At 40.0% G+C, this 19,954-nt stretch overlaps 1 protein-coding gene across 3 annotated transcripts in view; it reads left to right on the plus strand.

Moving 5' to 3' along the window:
- Nucleotides 1–19,954, plus strand: part of VCAN (versican) — a 137,607-nt gene that overhangs the window by 39,594 nt on the left and 78,059 nt on the right. For all 3 annotated transcript variants that reach the window (XM_082265379.1, XM_082265380.1, XM_082265381.1), the window contains exons 5-6: nt 3,060–3,187; nt 17,344–17,631. In XM_082265379.1, the coding sequence (XP_082121505.1) occupies nt 3,060–3,187; nt 17,344–17,631 (416 nt within the window). The remainder of the gene's footprint in view (nt 1–3,059; nt 3,188–17,343; nt 17,632–19,954) is intronic.

Raw genomic sequence — 19,954 nt, forward strand, 5'->3', positions numbered from 1 at the left:
TTACGCTGTGCTTAATTTTTTTCTGTAAAGGAATGTACACATTTTCATTTTTATTGTTGTGCTAGCATGGGCAGTACCCATGTGACATTTTGTATATTTTCCCCCTAAAAACACAGCTGTTTAAAAACTGTTTTTCCCGAAAAGGACTCTTTAATAAGAATCCAAAGGATTCTTACAAAGTTTATTTTGAAATTACAATTTCAAATAAGGAATCATAATATACTCATGAGCATTTTTGTTTCCACAAAAGCACTTAGCAATTGCCCAAATTGCATCAGTTTATGTATAATTGCTGATTTGCCCTTGCCATTTCATGGCTAGCGTTTAAAAAAATATATATATATTTGATTGCGCTTTTCTTTTTATCACCTCTTGGATGTGCACTAACCTAACTTCAGTTTGAAGCATCTTGAGTAGTGATGGGCAGAGCAACCCCCTGTTCATGTTCACACCAAAACATCTTGAACAGTGGAAAATGCAAACTCTGTGGGACACGAACATAAAAATGTAAAAGTCCTCATTTTAAAGGCTTATGTATATGCAAGTTATTGCATCTAGGGACATGTATGAAAGCAAAACATTTTTTTTTTTAAACTATTGTTTTTACAGGAGCAATGATTTTAATGATGCTTAAAGTGAAACAATAAAAATGAAAAAATTCCTTTAAATATCATGCCTGGGGGATCCCCTTAATGTGCCTGTAAAATGGTGCATCTGCACGATGTATAGAGCCTGCTGCAGCAATACTGACATTTCAGGAAAAAATGTCATTAAAACTTGCTTGCGGCTGTAATGTATTGTCGGCTCCTGTCGATACAGATAAAAAAATTTAAAAAAATAAAAACATTGTGGGTTTCCCCCTAAAATTATCCGAGCATGCAGCCTGGCAGGGCAAGAAAGGGGGGGGGGCGAGCGCCCCCATCCTGAACCATACCAGGCCACATGCCTCCCACATGGGGGGTGGTGCTTTGAGGCGGGGGGAGGGGGGTTCTGTCTCCCACTTAAAAACACCTTGTCCCCATGTTGATGTGACAAGGGCCTCTTCCCGACAACCCTGGGCTTTGGTTATCGGGGTCTGTGGGTGGGGGGCTTATCGGAATCTGGAAGCCCTCTTTAAGCCCACTTTAAAAAGGTAGCCCCCAAATTCTGCCCCCCCATCATGGGAATGCGTATCAGGTACATTGTATCCCTACCCTTTCATCAAAATAGTGTACAAAAAAATAAACACATAAGACAAATAAAAATAAAAAAATAGTGTCCCTCGATGAAAATCCATCGTCAATTATGCCGCCCGCTGCACCCGAAAAATTTCAAAAAGGCTTTGCCTCTTCTGAGGCTACCCACCATATGCCACTCTTCAACTTTGACAGCTCTTTTGTCATGTGACGTCAGAAGGGTCGGTGCCACCGGGGTGACGTACCTGGGTGGCCTTGCCCCTTGCCTATAAAAAAGCTGTCAAAGTTGAAGAGCGACATATGGTGGGTAGCCTCAGAAGAGGCAAAGCCTTTTTGAAATTTTTTTCTATTTTTCGGGTGCGGCGAGCGTAGTGATTGACGATGGATTTACATTGAGAGACACTATTTTTTTTTTTGAATAAAGGACATGTCAAAAACTGTCTTTGTTTAAACTGTGTTTATTTTTTTTTGTACACTTCTTTCGTGAATGGGTAGGGGTATGATGTACCCGATACTCATTTACATAGGGGGGCCTTGATGGGGGGGCCCCCTTGTTAAAAGGGGCTTCCAGATTCTGATAAGCCCCCCACCCACAGACCCCCACAACCACAGCCCAGGGTTGTCGGGAAGAGGCCCAGTCCCCCCAAAGCACCCTCCACATGTTGAGGGCAATCAGCCTGGTATGGTCTTTACAATTTCAAAGTTTTTTAAGATTAGTAGAGCCACCTGCTCTGGGGACAGCTTTATAAGAGGAGAATTCCCAATTTCCAAAAAACTCTTGTGTCTCTGGGAAAAAAAGGGAAGGAAAATATAATAAAATGGTACATAGACAGCAAACAATAACCAACAGGGGTTTTGACTAGGGATCGACCAATTATTGGCAAAGCCGGTTATTAGAGGACCGATATTCACTTCTGCCGATATATCAGTATCGGCCCCGGAAAGGCAGATATTACCAATATTCCAAATATTGCTCATGTAAGGGTAAAATGATGTCACATAGCATAATACATTTAGAAATGTTATTGAAATGTTATGTTCAATGTTATTGAAATGTTATTGAATTTGCCACTCACATATGTACAAAACATATAAGCAAATCCACATTAGCAGATGTGCATCGATCACCCACTTGCCGTAAGTGATACCTGGGTGATACTGCTCTGTTCGGCATCCACTCAATACCTCTCCGTCTCTCAACCGCTCCATCTCCCACCCGATACCGCTCTGTCTCTCACCCACTTGCCGTAAGTGACACCCGGGTGATATCGTTCCGTCCGGCATACGATCTCGGAGAGTGAGAGATGGAGCGGTATCAAGTGGGTGCCGGAGGGAGCGGTATCACCCGGGTATCACGTACAGCAAGTGGGTAAGAGATCCCGATCTGCCAGCAGATCTGCTAATGTGGAATTTCTTATAACTTTTGTACATATGTGAGTGGCATATTCAATAACATTTCTAAATGGAATTATGCTATGTGACATCATTTTATGCTTACATGAGCATCACCACCTAATGGTTGGAGGAGGAGAAGACTAGTTTCGGACTCTGACATAGGATGTGCAAAATTTTGGCCCATATCGGCCGATACCAATATGTTGTGACCAATAAATCTGTATCAGTATTGGCCCTGAAAAAACCATAACGGTCTATCCCTAATTTTAATCCTTCCCTATCCTATCCAAAACTGAAAAAAAACCTTTTGGTTATACATACACTTTATAAAGGGAATGGCAAATTCGCAGATTACTGCTAATTAGCGCTGCTTATTATTGATTATATTGTAATACTGATTATTTGCTAGTCTTTTTAAATAGAAAAATGTAGTTTTGGTCTCTGTTAAAAAAGATAGAAGTGATCAATTACTGCTTGTCTGTTTTAAAGATACCCAATCCGCAACCCAAGAGCTGGCTGCTATGGTGACAAGAAGGGTAAAGAAGGAATAAGAACTTATGGAAGACGTCCAGAAGAAGAAAAATATGATGTATACTGTTTTGTAGATGAACTTCAGGGTGAGATTCTAAAACTGTGTGCTTTATTTTTCATACCAAAGTGATACGAAAGCCAGGAAGTATTGCTTTTAGTGTATTTAATTTATGTTGAGCAAAAAACAAGAGCTGACCCAACCCTATAGTTATGTGGTTAGTGAGGTTTCAATTAAAGTGCTGTGTGGAGATAGGAGGGTTAGAAAAGACTATTCAGGTTTGCTGCCTAATATAGGATATTCACTCAATGTGGGGGCTATTGTCAAATCTAATGTCGGCACATGTAAACTGTATTAGACTATAAGTATTTTCCATAGGTGGATATTGTGATGGTGTCTTTTGCTGGCTACCAGATTTCCAATGCTCTTGGCTTTCTATGACCTTGGTACAATAATGAACACTTGCAATGAGTAAGGCAGAACCTTCTCCTGTGCTATATAAGGTAGCAAACCTAAATAGTGGTTTTCAACTGTCTGTGGCCAAGTATGTTACGGATTCCTCACTGGGCCTCTAAAGAATTTGTAAATGTTGGTCTTAAAGGAGAAGTTAACATAGTAGGTAAGTTCAATAAAAGGACCTCCTGGAGATAGTGGGGGGAGGGGTTCAAAAATTAATTTGAAGCACAGCAGTTAAAAAAAAAAATCTTTTTTTTTCTTAGATGGGTAAAGAAGTAGTTTGCATTTAGTCACTATAAAACATCTTACTGCAATGTTAAATATCTTTATGTATGTGAATTTTAAATATGCATTTATGCATGTTATCGTTTGCTTTTAGTATATGAAAGTTTTTTTATATCAAACCAATTTAAAGAATTGGAAATTGTTTGAGAAATTTTTTAATTCAGCCGGAGGGCTGAAAAAAATGGAACTGATTTCCCCATCCACACATTAGTGGATGGTGGAATCCTCCCTGCCATCAGAATACACTGATCAGTACAGCTGCATGCAAAATTTTCCAACATTCCAGTTCTTGAGAAGTTGATCAACAGATGAACTTGTCATGAATAGGAACAACCATACATGGATTGAACTTTGTTTGGTTCCTGCTGATTCGGTCAAATTTTGATCCATGTACGGCCAGCATAAAAGAGAATTATGGCAATGTTTTTTTTTTTTTTTAAATCATACTTAACTAGCTGGATGCAGCATTGGTCCAATGCTGCATCTGTCCCCCACTGGCTCTAACACTGAAAATCGAGCGATCAAACATCACTGATCACATGGTTCTCAGAGCTCCATGTGCAGAGAGCTGGTGACTGTCAGTCACTGGCTCTCTGGTCTGCTACCCCCTCCCCACGCTCACTGGAGTGCTGGGCTGTGGAGGGGGTTGGAGCAGCTGGCTCAGACTCTCATTGGCTCGCTAAGAGGCTGAACCAGGTGCCGGTCCATGTGGGTGGATCCCGATAATATGGTTGCAATCTTTCCTAATCGTAGACCGGCTCAGTGACGTCAATCGACAGCAGCCAATAGAGGAGAGTGGTCTGCGCCCGAGTCCACTCTGCATGAGCAGACCAGACACAGACCTGTCATCCTCCTGCTCAGCAGGGATCAGCAGAGAGATCCCCTGCTGAGCAAGTGAATCACAGCCACAGTCCACCCCATGTGAAGGGGGCCATACATCTAATTTTAGCGGATTTTATCAGGTCAGGTGCCCGGCGGGTGTCATCTGACATGTCTGCTGACATCCGGTGCCCCATAGAGACATATAAAGTGGATAAAGCCTCATCTTATTTGCAAAGCTGAGTGAGCATTAATTTTACAATGTAAATAGCCTCTATTCCTTTTGTAAATCAATCCTTATGGCACTAAAGGCCCGTACACACGTACCGATCGTCGGCATACAAACGTCGGTGGACGAAGGATCTGCCGATTGTACGCGTGTTAGTATGGTGCCTCCGACAGATGTCTGCGCACAATCCGCGGACAAAAGTCTTTCGTGCAAACATGAAAATATTTGTATGCCGACACCAGAACGGACGATTGTTCGCCTGTCAGTACACAATTCGGCCGACAGACCGCAGATTTGCAAGACTGGGCATGCTCAGAAAATAGAAAACACAGGGAAAGTTAACCATTACATGACATCACTTCTGCAGTCGGCGGACAAAATTCTTGTGCTGTCCTTGTGCTGTCTTTGCACTTTTCAGCAGACACCGACATCCCGGGGAGAAAAGAGGAACATTTGTAAGCCGACCATCGGTACGTGTGTACGGGGCTTTACTTAGCAGCACTATTATTTCCATGGCTCTGCTTATGAAAAGAAAAAACTGCTGCCCCAGGTCTTCATATTCATCTCTAGCTACAGCTTTACAAAATTGGAAACATTTGAATGAAGAATTTGTCACCATGGTAGACTTCTTTCACAACACATTCAGGACCATGTTACACTGGTGATCTTTTCTCTGGTGGCAACTCTTCAGCCACAAGATTGCTACAGAAACAAAGAACACTCACCTACTCCTACATTTTTGCTCCCTTGATGGCCAAACCAGCAAGGTGTCACTCCATCCTTGCTTCCCTACTGGCAAGCAAGATTTTTTGGTGAATTAGCCATCTGGGAGTGATGCCGTAAAAGCAGGTGAATACTCTCTTTTGAAACTCTATTAGGTCTGCTAGTGTGTCATAGACTTAAAAAAGGAAGCATTGGTGTTAAAGAGGTTGTAAACCCACTTGTATAACTTTTACCTATAGGTAAGCCTATATTAAGGCTTACCTATAGGTGCTATAAATATCTCCCAAACTTGCACCGTTTAGGAGATATTTACAGTGCAAACTGCCGATGACGTCATCGGTGCAGACGCTCTGAGGGAACGGTCACCCGTGCCGTTCCTTCAGAGCACAGTGCCGTGAACGGCGGCTCCCGCGCGCAGGCTCGGGAGTGATGTAATCGCGCCTCCGGCCAATCAGATGGCCGGAGGACGCGAACCCGGAAGCAGGACGGCAGGACATGTCGCCGTCCTGTCACTGAGGTGGCGGCACGGCGGGGGCTTCGTTTTAAGGTAAGTGCTACATAATGAGCTAGTATGCGATGCATACTAGCGCATTATGCCTTTCTCTTTACAGGGCTTTTTTTTCTCGGTTTTTTTTTTCGACTTTACTTCCTCTTTAACAAATTTGGTTCTGAAGTATTATTGCATTCATCTTTTCAGCTAAATAAAAAACAAAAATATATAGCTGGGTAGATTTCCCTCTTAGGCCCTATTTACACCTGAGTGTTTTGTAGCTTGAAGCTCTAAAATGCTCAACATCCAAAATCCCATGGTTTTCAGTTGAGACTGTTGAACATACAGCAGTGTTGTCTGAAGCTTGAAACTCTTAAAGTTGAAAAATAAGCTTCTTTTGAGTTGCAAGCATTTTTTGGCCCTAGTATACTTCAAAGCTCATGAAAACTGAGCACAAATAAAGATATCACACGTTTTCCCCCTAGCTAGGTTTCCATTGGCTAAAAATATTTGAAAAGACAGAAACCAAAAATGCTCATCTCAAGTGTGAATGCAGCTTATCTTACTCCATAAGATATGATGCACAAATTCGTTTTTTTTTTTAAATCAATGAATATGGCATAGTTTCAAGATATTAGTTATAGGGTATAGTAATACAATGTGTAATTTGAAACTACAGAAAGCTTTTACCAAAATACAACCAACTTTCTTTTTGTAGCTTAGTAGCGAACAAGAATGCAGAAGCTACACAACCGTGCTACAAAATTGTAAAACTTTTTAATTTCTAAGCAGATGTGGGCCCGTACACAGATTTTTTACACAATGTAATGTTTTAGATCCCTGGTGCCTAACCTCTAGCCATTTAGGATATGATGTGGGGCCCTCAGACCTCAGCAGTCTGTAGTGGGAACATTGGTTAATGTAAAAGAAGCCTCATGTAATATGTTCCCAGTTTTGTATTGTCTTCTGTGTATCCCCAGCCAAAAATATAGCATGTCCACACTCTCTGACCCTCAACTCCTCTATTAGTTTTGCAGTTTCTGACAGTCCTCTCAAGTAGTACATATATTACACTTTATGTGCAGCCCATTGGTGATGTCAGAGGCTGCATTTGAGACCACGTTTAGCTCATAAGTTGACAACCACTGTTTTTGATGCAGTGGTTCTTTAAGACCTGACATTTGAAATTTTAGCTTTTTTTTTTTTTTACAGATAATTGAACAGTAAGCACCAACAACCCAATCTACACTTTATAAAAATATGCAGAAGGCCAAAGGCATAAAACTACAACACCCATAGCCAGAGAAGCTAGAAATGACTGTAGTAGTTAGCACTACCACAGCGATATCTGTGATCTACGAGGTCCTCCTCAGTATGTGTGTGAGCGGCTTCCATTCTGCACACTGACCACAGAGGGTCACTTATTCAGGACTGCTGCCATTCAAAGAATGTCTTGTCTTTTTTATTTTTCAATTATTAAAAAGCGATCGCTGATTGGACAAGGTGTAGAGCAGTAGCAGTGACATCATTAGCAATCAGAGAAAACTACCTTGCTCAATCAGAAAATGCCTTGTGTTTTTTAATAAAAGTTCAAGGCAATCTATAAATGGAGGCAGTGTCAAGTGACTGACCCCTTGTGGTCATAGCGTATTACAATGTGTGGTCAGTATTTACTACAGTGATTGCTAGCTTCTCAAGTGGTCCCTCAGGGTTGTGATATGCATGTCAAGCTGGACCAATCTAAGTTTGCAATAAAGATCATTCCTGGAGTTCAGCTTTAAAGCATATCTAAAACCAAACTTTTTTTAGATTTGGATATGCTGTCTTTTTTGGAGAGATATCCCTTTACATCCTATCCCTGGTAAAACACAGAAAGTAAGTTGAAATCTCTCTTAGATGGCTGTCACTGGAACAAGTGTCTCCTTTGTGCAATGTCACTTGTATCCTGATAACATTGGTCACCAGGACAATAGAGAGAGTAAATCTCTCCGCTGGTGAGACAGACAAATAATGTGTGAAAGGGGATTGAATACATCCACGTTCTATCCAAAACCAAGAAAAGGTTTCAGTTTCAGATACACTTTAAAGCATGCACAAAGTCTGTACTTTCCTCAAATATTGTTAGACAAACCTGAAGCTGTAAGCTTGCACCTCTGCCAGGTCGTGAAAGATCATGTGTAAGAAGGTGAGACAGAACCCCAAATTACTTTGCTAAACATGCATTTTAACTGGTTGCCGACCGGCGCAAGTACATATTGTGGCGGTCAGCTCCAGCCAGGCAAAGTGACGTATATATACGTCACTAGCCTGTCAGTTGCTTGTGAGCCAATAGCGGGCGAGCGCGTGCCCGCGGAGGCGCGCGCCCGCCCCAGCTCGTTCCCTGGGAAGTCTGTGCGTGTGACCGGCGGACCCGATGTCCGCCGGTCACTCGCGATCGTCCTCCGTGAAGGGAGAAAGGCAGGCGGCTAATGTAAACAAGCCGCCTGTCATTCTCCCCTGTGTAGGAATGGAGATCAGACGGTTCTACTATGTAGGACCGTTGATCACTGTTCCTACACTAGTAGCCATGTTCAATCACAGTTAGAAGCACGCCCCTAGGGACACACTTAACCCCTCCTTCCCCAATAAAGTTAACCCCTTCCCTGCCAGTGTCATTTTGCAGTAACAGTGCATATGTATAGCACTGATTACTGCAGTAATGTCACTGGTAACCCCAAAAGTGTCAAAAATGTCAGTCAAGGGTCCGATCTGTCCGCCGCAATGTCGCAGTACCGCAAAAAAATCGCAGATCGCCGCCATTACGCGTTAAAAAAAACATCAAAAATTACAGAAATCTTTCCCTTAGTTTTTTGCGATTTTTTTTTACCAAACATATGTAGCAAAAAACAAATTGGCCAAAAATGTTAAAAAATTTAGATTTTTACATTTTTTTTTTTTTGGAATTTGTGAAAAATATTGTTATTTCTGCAAAATTTACGCGCAAAAAGTAAAATTGCACAGGTGATCAAATACCACCAAAAGAAAGCTCTGTTTGTGGGAAAAAAGGATGTAAAATTCGTTTAGGTACAGCGTCGCACGACCGCGTAATTGTCCGTTAAAGTCACGCAGTGCCAAATCGCAAAAAAAAACCATGGGAGTAAAATCTTCCGGGGCTTAAGTGGTTAAACATGATACAAATATTTTGTACTAGTCCTCCCTTTATTTACATTCTTCAAATACATATAGACCAAGCCGTTCCTTCAATGAGGTTAGTATCACAACCCATGACCCAGCAGGTAAAAGAAGTTGGAAATTTATTGGGTCATGGTCAAACTTAGGCACCTATAACAGACCCTACAACTGTTAGCCCAACAATATCTGCATTCACAATGATCACTTCAGAAAGCAATAATATGATACATTGATAAAAACATGGGACAAAATGAACATACAGTTCAGAATTCTATTTTATTTTTCTGTTAAAAAGCTTATTCTATAGTGTCTTGATTCTACTGGTTATAGCAGTGGAAACGCTTTAAAGATAACTGCTGCAGAGATAGATGACCCTATAATAATTTTGCTGTGATTGTCCTAAGACATACATTATACTTACACCTCTAACAAGGACAGCTGCATGGGCTTCTATGGCAATAAGTCTGCCACTGCCTATGAAGCTTTTTGCCTAGAAGTTTCAGTAATGGAAAATGAACATTGCCTGGAAACAAGTATGAATCTATAAACCTGCAGGGCACGTAAAGTTCCTTCAGTTTGCAAACTTCTAGGTAATATTCTACTTGCACCATAAAATTCCTGTATATATGCTTTGGGATAAATAAAGAGGCAACCTAAACAGGTGGGGCAGTATTAAAAAGGAAAGATGAAAGTAAAATGTAATGCCAAAAGCTTAAGGTTTGACAGACTTTTGAAGAATAGGCTAATAAGACAGCGTCTAGCGCTTTCCAGAGATGATTTTGAATCAGCCTTTGTCTGGAGTCGAGAACCTGGCTCATAAGTCTAGTCTGTGGTATTTAACAGCCATAAAAAAAACCAAACCTTAAATAGTCAGGTGTTTTTTTTTCAATAGTAACGTGCACATAAGCAGCACAGGAAAATCCCGTCAATTCTTTGGGCGCTCTCGCTGCTGACTTCAACCTGGCTAGAGAAGGCTGCCAAGGTTAACACACACTGCATTATTGTCTGTAACATAAACACTGTCATGGTTTCCATTTTCTGGGCTGCAATGACAGAGTTACAATGTGAGCTTCTATTGCATATGTGTTGTGTGCTTTATTGTACCTCGCTGATTATTCCATAATCCAGCTATAAAAACATTCAACATTTTGCTCCCCTTATAATTTTCTGTGATATCCAGGAAATCATAATTTGGCAATATCAAACAGATTTTAGTTTGTTTCTGTTATTATTTTTTCAGAGAACAACATTTTTTAATTTAATTATTTAGTACAAAGTACAGCGTTGTTTAAAAATGCCAAGATGTTAAAGTACAATCTGCAACAGCCATTGAGATGACATCATGGTTATGGCATGCTTGAATTCCTCATACAACTAGAACCTTAACATATGTTTATGTGGCTCATCAAAGGAAATGTATCCAAGCTACAACATTCTTTATTAAAAGCACATTGGCAAATACTCGATCTAACCACAGGTGTGGCAGTATTGAAAGCTAACATCACCAGTCATTTAAAAGGAGTTCTATGCTCACATAATACACTTTCATTTTAAAACATCAGCATTGTAATAACAATATAAACAATAGGTATTTTTGACAACTCAATATAAGCTTACTTTTAACATCTTCTGTTGTGAATGGCGGCCATCTCTTTTTGCCTGCCCTGTATGGTAGCTTCTCTTCTGCTGTTTACTTTATGCATTTTAATGACTAATAATCTCATGCTACCTTGTGATTACTGCATTGACTACTCTTCCTGAAATCCCTCCTTTCAGCATCTCTGTAGGTCAGAAGACAGGCTCTGTTAAATGTATCCAGAACCAACTGGGAGAAAAGACAAAAAAAGAAAAGAGGGCACACCGACCTAGTGCATCACAGCTAAAACCAATTATTAAAATATTAAAAAGTATACAGAATACTCACAAGGCAGGTGTGATAATACACACATCAACATCGCATGAACAATCTCTAAGGTAGCCAAGGTACCATATGTAGCAAATAGGCATGCAGAGTGTCGCATGGGGCTGCTATGGCTGGGCTGACGCGTTTCAGGGGCGAACCCCCTTCCTCAGAGCCAGAAAAATTGCTGCATATGGGACCTTGGCTACCTTAGAGATTGTTTATGCAATGTTGATGTGTGTATTATCACACCTGCCTTGTGAGTATTCTGTATACTTTTTAATATTTTAATAAATGGTTTTAGTGGTGATGCACTAGGTCGGTGCGCCCTCTTTTCTTTTTTTGTCTTTTCTCCCAGTTGGTTCTGGATACACTTGATCCTGAGGGGGCAGCAAGACCATTGGCTTTTTTACCATCTGAGTCTGAAGTGCACCTCTCTCTACTCCGTCAGATTCTACTTGAGCGCAGGAGATTTGCTTTACTACTCTGTTAAATGTATGACACAGCAGTCAAACAACAGCAAAAACCAGACTGAGCTGGGGTGCCACAGGGAGATAATGGCCTCACCGTCTCACCCCTTCATAAAAGGAGAGGGGGTGTGGGGTTCCCAATAAATAGTTACCTGTAACAAAAGGAATGGTTGCAAGAAAGCTAGAAAAAGATTGGGAAGGAGACCCAAGCGGTATAGGCTAAAAAATGAATATCTTTATTGAAAAAATAAATATACAAAATGTAACACATCTATCGGCAATAAGTCACAACAAGGACATACATACATTTTTAAAATAAACCAAGTGGTGTAGCAGGATAAATGACAAAAGCAAACTAAACAATAGACATTTCATAGACCTGATGATACCACGCTGCGCTGGTTAGGTTGGATGTGATATGAAAGCAATAGTGACATAGCAGTGCCTACTTACAGGGCATACCAAATAGGTGACACAGAGTAAGTTTTAGATCATTCAGATTAATATAAATGGGCTAGAAATGATTGATATTCGATAAAAAAAATATATGATTTAACATCATAGATACTCTTTAAAAAAAAAAAATGCAGTATACATGTACTGTACGCTGATTTGCATTTTTTTCCTTTTCTTTTTGCATTTTCAAATGCATTTCTATTCATAATACCTAAAAAATCCAATAACATTTTTTTAAAAACTACGGTGAGCCCTGTTTGCATCTAAATTGGCCACTTACTGAAATATAACCAACATATTGTTTCAGAAATATAACAACCCTTTTATTTGAAAAAAAAAAGAAGCAAGGCGTCTAACAATTAGATGCTGTACTTGTAGAAATCCCGGACCCGTGTGTGGTCTCTTTTTTTTTATTATGGACAGGCAAAGAATGAACTAGTAAAGGGGTCCACTTAAATTTATCTGCTGTCTCACTAGTTCCTTGAAGAGCATGTATCCACACTCTCAGTGGGGGTACTATTACTGTCTATATGAAAAGACGGCAGGCAATAATGGAATGATATTTCCTTAGAAAGAACCATACTTCCTCAATTAGACATTAGGCATTCTACATTAGTGAAAGTAAACTGCTAAGGGGTTCTTTATCTGTCCCCCGAGTAAATTGGTAGCTGTTAGGGTAAGATTCACTAATTCATCCATTTTTAACTTTTTAATGTAGGATTTCCAAGTTAGGATAGTCTAGAAAAAAGCTGCCCCATGAAGCCTCTATCTTTGTGTCGGATTTGCTGCCAAGTGGCATGGAGTAGTGAAGGGGTAGGCATGGATAAAATAATTTTCAGGGTACCAGGTACTTGAGCTATATATTTTAAATGGCTTCTTATTTCAAACTTTTTTGGAGGTATTCTTTAAAAATCATTAATGCATTAAACATTGCAGTAGTTGCTAACTTATTAAATGTTCATTGCATCAGAAATAACATTTATATAATCACTATATAGTATTTTTAAGATTTTATTTACAGAAGCGCTGCTGTTCATTATTGGATTGATGCATTTTCTTGCACATCTAGGACAGTGTGCAAAAACGTTGCATACACTGGTTTTTGAGAATACAGTACATTGTACAAATAGAATGAACACTTACATGTTATGAAGCATGGGCCTAACTACAGGGGTTGCAGGGGTTGCATTTGCAACCGGGCCCCATGTTCCAAGGGGCCTGTACACCTGGATAGGAGGGGTGGTGGGGGCAGTATGTAGAGAAATCACTGTCCTTCTTTTTCCTCCTGTAGCTGCAGGAGGAAAATGGAGGAGATTGGTTCCTCTGTATGCTGCCCCCGCCACTCCTCCTATCCAGTTCACTTGTGTTCTGCTGTCTCTGGGCCTCTGTGTGCTCCCCGGTCCCCCCCCACTGTGCTCCCCCCCCACTGTGCTCTCTCCCCTCCCCTGCCAGTTGCTGCAGGGGATGTGTCACAATAGAGAACCAGGAAGGGGTCGGTAAATATGTAATTTACCAGCTCCTTTCTTTTCTGAATGGACAGAGTCATAGTAAGTGACGTTGTAAAAAAAAAATAAAATGAAAAGATAAAACATAATACAATTAAATATCAAAAAATAAAAACTACTGACACCAGTGGGTGAACTTCCAGGATCGCAAAGGTCACACTTGCGACCGGGCCCTGGCATTCCACCACCGTGGGGAGACCTCAAGATGGCAGGAAGGGGGCCCACTGCAGAACTTGTGAAAGGGTCCCGCTGTGGGACTGTAATAAAGGGCCCCGCAACAAGAGTAAAAGGCCCCAGGATCAGTGGTAAGAGCCCCAGGCTTGAAGGGAAGGGCCCCGGCCAGGGGTCTGGGGGGCCCTTCATGGTTTCTTGCACCGGGGCCCTGAAAGTTCTAGTTACGCCTCTGTTTATGAAGCATACCTTGCTGTTTTGGTGGGTTGATTTGGTGTAGAAGGGTGGACTGGTGAGTTATGTAGTGGGGGGACCCAATGCATACAGTAATTCAAATTAATATACTTAGATATACCCCTACTTGTGTAATTCTAAATTTTGTTTCTTTTCTGGGATGTGTAATAAAAAAGGGAATTGGCTGTTAATAGTTCTGATTTTTTGTTTCTACTTTTGTCTCCATCCAGTCTCTAAGTTTTTATTAGTTACTTATGGGTGCATTTTACTATCCCAATATGCACCAGTTAATGGTTAAAATACCAGGACACTCGCAGCTGTCATATAATGAATAAGAAAAGACATACACACACATGCACACACAAGGAGATACATAGCTTGGTGTCTTAACAAGTCAATGTCTCAGAGGCAATGAATGTCTGACACCATTGGCTTGTGCTAACCCACTAAATACTTCATTTAGCCATGTCTTGTTTTATAGAAAGTACATTGCCAGTAACGGCCTTAATAAACTAAGACTGGAAAGCAGTGAGAAGACATTCTTTGATTCATGTGTTATTACTATCGGCCCTTTTGTCTGACTCTTCATTTCATGAGGTGAAGGTGTAGCCTGGCATTCACACATCAGTGCACCACTCACAACTACCAACAGTTCCCATAGAGAATGCCTTAGAAGCAAAAAAACCTCTTTGTTGGTGTTTATATGGCTGGGCCAGCAGTTTCACAAATGCTTTGAGGCAGTGGCTTATTCAGTGATTAAAGCTTTGAGGCAACATAGCAAATATTTAAAACGAAAATCTTTATTAGATGGTGAGCTGCCTTTCTTATTTACTTAGATTACTCCGGGAAACAGTCTTTGTCACCAGCAGTATTGGCTTAATTGGAATCAAGTTTCAAGAAATTCCTTTGTTAAGGGGTTCAATACAAGACCATAAAAAGCCACAAGAACAAACTGTGAATTATATTAAACATATATTTGTAGAAATACAATAATTTATCAAAAATTAAAATGCCTGAAATAAGATTACAAATATGATTTGATTTTGCTACACTAAACTGACTTCTTGTTGAGTAATCCCAGTGCAGAGGATTGCATGTGACTTCTCAATTCACATCTGCTGTTCCCAGCCTGAAATAGCTGACATTGCAAAATAAGGGTCCGATTGCTCCTTTGCAGTGTGATCTTCAAAAACGCCAACAGAACATTTTGTTCAACTCAATGGGACAATTCTATTATTTAGCTAATTGTGTTCTGTATAATGCAGTTTGGGCAAGCCATGCCTTCTAAGCACAAATATACATTTTAACATTCATTTTAGATAGTATGTAGCATGTACTGCGGGTTTGTCTTTCCCTTTTAAAACGTTTTCTTTTTTCTATGCACATACAGTATATACTGCTCTCCTGCTGTCATTCAGGAAGACTTTGACATCTCTTTTTTGAATGCACATTTGCAAGTATATGCACACATTAAGGCTGATTTTTATAAAGATTCATTTCAACTATCATGTGCAGACAAAATATATAAACAGGGATCTGCTGTTCAACTGGTTGTGTAATTGAAGTAAATCTTCACACAATTTATTGTGTGATTATTTTAAATTCCTTTAGTAAATCAGCCTCATAGTGTTTACTCCTAGGATATCATTGAGTTAATATATACCATTTATGGCATGTCATTAGATTATGACATCCATATAGGAATCTATGCAGGTTATTAGTGTTAACTACAAAACTCTTGCTACCTGTGGAATCTTTGTGCTCTGGTCCTTTTTGTGCAGGCAAGACCGTATGCACCATTAACATGCACATGGCCATGCAATATCATTGTTTTTGCTTGTCAAAATCATTGTTATAGGATTAAAGTAGACCCATACTGAGGGGAGTGAAACCCTCCTGTCAATAACAACATCCCACTTTGGGTACCTTACCCAATTACAGAACAGCAAATACCCCCCCCCCCCCCAACAGCTCCCTAATGGACATTTAAGGAGGAAATGAGTTTTGACTTTAAAGTGCCACAAGGAGGTCATATACATAAGTAAAATATCCACATGCTTTATTTGTACATTAAAAATACAAGTAAAATGCAATGACATCCAGTGTATAAAAAGTACATTAAGTATCCATTTGATATTTTTACTGGTGTTACGAATCAACGTGTTTTGCAAGAAACTCGCTTTCTCAGGATCCATGACTTTTGTACATGCAGACAACAATTTAAATCTAAAAACAATGCCAAATGAGCATAAATCGGCTAGCACCATATTTGAAGGCCATATATTGCCCAACTATGGACTTCTGTGCTGTTTAGGGATATTTTGTTCTATGTTGGTGGAGGAAGCAGTATGGAATGTTGAATACCATAATTCTTCTCCTGTGCTTCAGGGAGGTATTCCATGATTGTAGGGGGTATGTGAAATGTTGTAAGATTTATGCTAATCTGGGATTGTTTTTAGATTGAAAGTATTGTCTGCATGTACAAAAGGCATAGATCCTGAAGAAGTGAGTTTTTTAATGAAACTCGTTAATACATAAATAACACCAATGTTAATATCAAATGGATACCTAATGTACATGTTATACACTGGATGTGATCACATTTTTGTGTTTTTAATGTACAAATAAACCTTGTGGATATTTTACTAATGTATGTGTATATGACCTTTTTGTGGCACCTTTAAAGCCCCATCTGTTTTACTCCTAGAAAGGGAGGGGGGCAAACTTTTTTGCTTGTGCGTGTAGCAGTTATTTGTACTTTCAGTTCAAAACGTATAGCAGTATAGCTTGAGCCAATATATATTCTGCCCTTATTTGTTTTTAAAACATGCCTAAAATGTGTAACAAATTCCAAACTAGAAGGGAATTTCTATTTCCAAAAATGGAAATTTTAAACAAAATGTACATTTAAGTAAGTTAATTAAAAAAAGGATATAAAATATAATCGAACCAACGATTATCTAAACAAATGCATTTAAAAATGGAAACATAGGGGCCCTAATAGACTGCACACAGCTGTGTTTTGTTTGTTATTATAAAGTAAGATATCTTACACTCTTACAGCACGAGAATTTTTACAAATTTATATTAAATGGTATTTGTTATAGCAACTTATTGTTATGTTAGACTTTGTCTAGTTATAGAAAGCCTCCATCAGGGCTATAACATGCCAATCCAGCCAAAAAATGGGATTGTTAGTTTATTCTTACAGCTATTCCTTCTGGGATGCTCACCCTGCAATACATTCTGTATATTTGTGTTTCAACATAACAGTTTTTACATATTTCTGAGTTCATATATTTTTTTCTTCCTAAATATATATTTTTGTATTTCAGGCGACTTATTCCATGTTCCTAATAAGCTGACATTTGAAGAAGCTAAAACAGAATGCGAGAAAAGGAACGCGGCTGTAGCAACTGTTGGTGACTTGTATGCCGCTTGGAGGAAAGGCTTTGATCAGTGTGACTATGGCTGGCTTGCAGATGGCAGTGTGCGCTATCCTGTGTCTTTTGCAAGACCCCAGTGTGGTGGTGGACTCCTTGGTGTGAGGACTAAATATCGCTTCAGCAATCAGACGTACTTTCCTCAGCCAAAAGAGAAGTATACAGTCTACTGTATTCAGAGTAAGTAAAATTACTACTTCTCAGGGTTGCGTGCCTACTTTTTGTTAACCCATAGTTGACTGCTGTTTCTCATTTAAGTGGATAGCCTATGGCTTTTAATCTGAACTTCAGGCAAACATTTAAATGACTAGAGACCTGAGCTTTCTCTATTGTGGTTAAGTATTACAACCAGGTCTTGTCCCTGTCCCCATATAGTGATTGGACAGTGAAGGAGAAGACTGATGAGATCATCTCTCTGCATGTTTCATGTTAGCATGTGAGCATTGCAGCACACCTAATTGGCTTCTTGTGCTGCTTTTCCCTCTCCTACTCTGAGTTCAGCTATACGGAAAACTGCAAGAGGCTCTTATCAAAAAATTCCAATACTTACACTACAGTGGCGGCTGGTGCTCCATGGGCCGGGGGGGGCGGCAGATGGATCACACCATACCCCCGCAGACTACACCAGCTCCAGCCCGCACACCTAACCCCCCCCCTGTCGCCGGCTCCCTCACCCTGTGCGGCGGGCAACGGGTTCCCCTGCATCTCCTCCCTCCTCCTTGGCCAATAGCATGGCTTCTCCTTTCGGCTAATCGGTAAACGGGTCCCAGGACCCGCTTCCTGATTGGCCAGGAGGAGAATCAGTGTGGCAATAGTGAATATTCATTTGCTATTGTCACACAACTGGGTGGGCTCAGGGTGCAGGATAGAAAGGTGTCAACCTGCACTGTTGATCCTTACTTTTGAGTGCCTGGGGTAATTGAGTACTCTTACCCTGTCACACTTTAGTGATTTCATCCAGCAAAGAGAATAAAAGTAATTCTCCCATAAAGGCTAGTCCTAACAAAGCCTTTACTTTGTTCCTTGTCTGACCAACAATTAGGCAAGAACACTCTGCAGATTTGGATAGGAGAAAGAGAAACCCAAGACCTGATGCAGGCATCCAGTGCCCTGTTATTCATAAAGTTCAACGTGATGAACAACTAGTTAATCCATTTATTATGTTGAGTAACAACACCAGCAGCCTCCAGATGCTTGCTTACCAATGAAGATAAGTCAGCCAAAGTCTTGGAAATGAGTGAGGAGGCAAGCATGGGTGAAAGATCAGTTCTAATCAAGGAGTAGATGGATAGAGAAACTGCTTTGAACTTCTTCTCAATGGGGGGTCTTAAAGAACAGAGCCTCTTGGAAGGCATACATGGGTTGGCTACAGGAGGAGTAGACCATTTCATGACAAAATTCCCAATATTGGATAGAGCCTACTGCCTCAATTATAAAAGAAGAAATTGCTGACTGAAGTTCAGCTATTAGGGTACTTATTCTCTAAAGAAGGGAGGGACTCAGAATCTAACAATAAGCCCCCTTTAGGATTTATGACAGAGTTACCACACCAACTTTGAATCCTTCTGCAGGATTTAATTGTCCTGAACACTGATCTCCCCCTTTCAGGTTGTTTTCATAGAACCTTCTATCCATGTTCACTAACATCATGGCTGGATTTATTTGTGGCTCACAGTTGATGGTATTGTGTGTGTGCACATGCGCTCCTGCATGTTTTTGAATGTTTTGATCCCCTCCAAGGCCAAAAAAAATACATTCTGTTTAAAAAATGCAAACTTTACTTTGTAGTATTTTCCCCAAATCGTCCAAATCCAAGAAACCAACAAATCAAATTACTTTTTCTTTTAAAGATGATTTTTTTTTCGTTAATAAACTGGATTTCACAATGGATTTAACTCTGTTTGGATACAAACCAAGTCCTTCCTGTTATTGTTAATATTTTAAAGACAAGAGTAAATACAAAGATTACAACATTCTTACCTATAGTAGCAAAATGAAGAAGGATTTGTACTATCTTTCAATCTTGGCCATGTAAGCATAGTATAAAAGCAGTGCACGTGTCAACAACATGAAGGATCAAAGACTGTATCCTTATTTGCACTGTCTGTGGTTCGGAAGTTGACCATGCATCTCTTCACACTTGGTCAGATGGTCTTTGATCTTCAACTGTGTTGTATGCCTGAATGGTGATACAGAACACATTGATTTACAGTGAGTGTAAATAATGAGTATTTATAAATATCCTTCTTCAGACCAGATAAGATCTCTGTGTTTTTATGTTGATTTCAGTGCATATCTGGAAAAAGTGGTTTTATGCTATCATTTACACTGGCTTAATTTAAGGCCTGTACACCAGATGTTAACAAAGAAGAATGATGTCACCTTTTGCAGCTGTGTAACAGTAAAAACCTTCTACTCCTCCCTTGACGACTAACAAAATCCCTGTGACCTTTAATATTAGTGTTTGAAATTTTGTTCAGCTGTAATATTAGGAAAATAATCT

The sequence above is a fragment of the Pelophylax lessonae genome (genome assembly GCF_965119305.1).
Source record: "Pelophylax lessonae genome assembly, chromosome: 1".
NCBI classification, from domain to species: domain Eukaryota; kingdom Metazoa; phylum Chordata; class Amphibia; order Anura; family Ranidae; genus Pelophylax; species Pelophylax lessonae.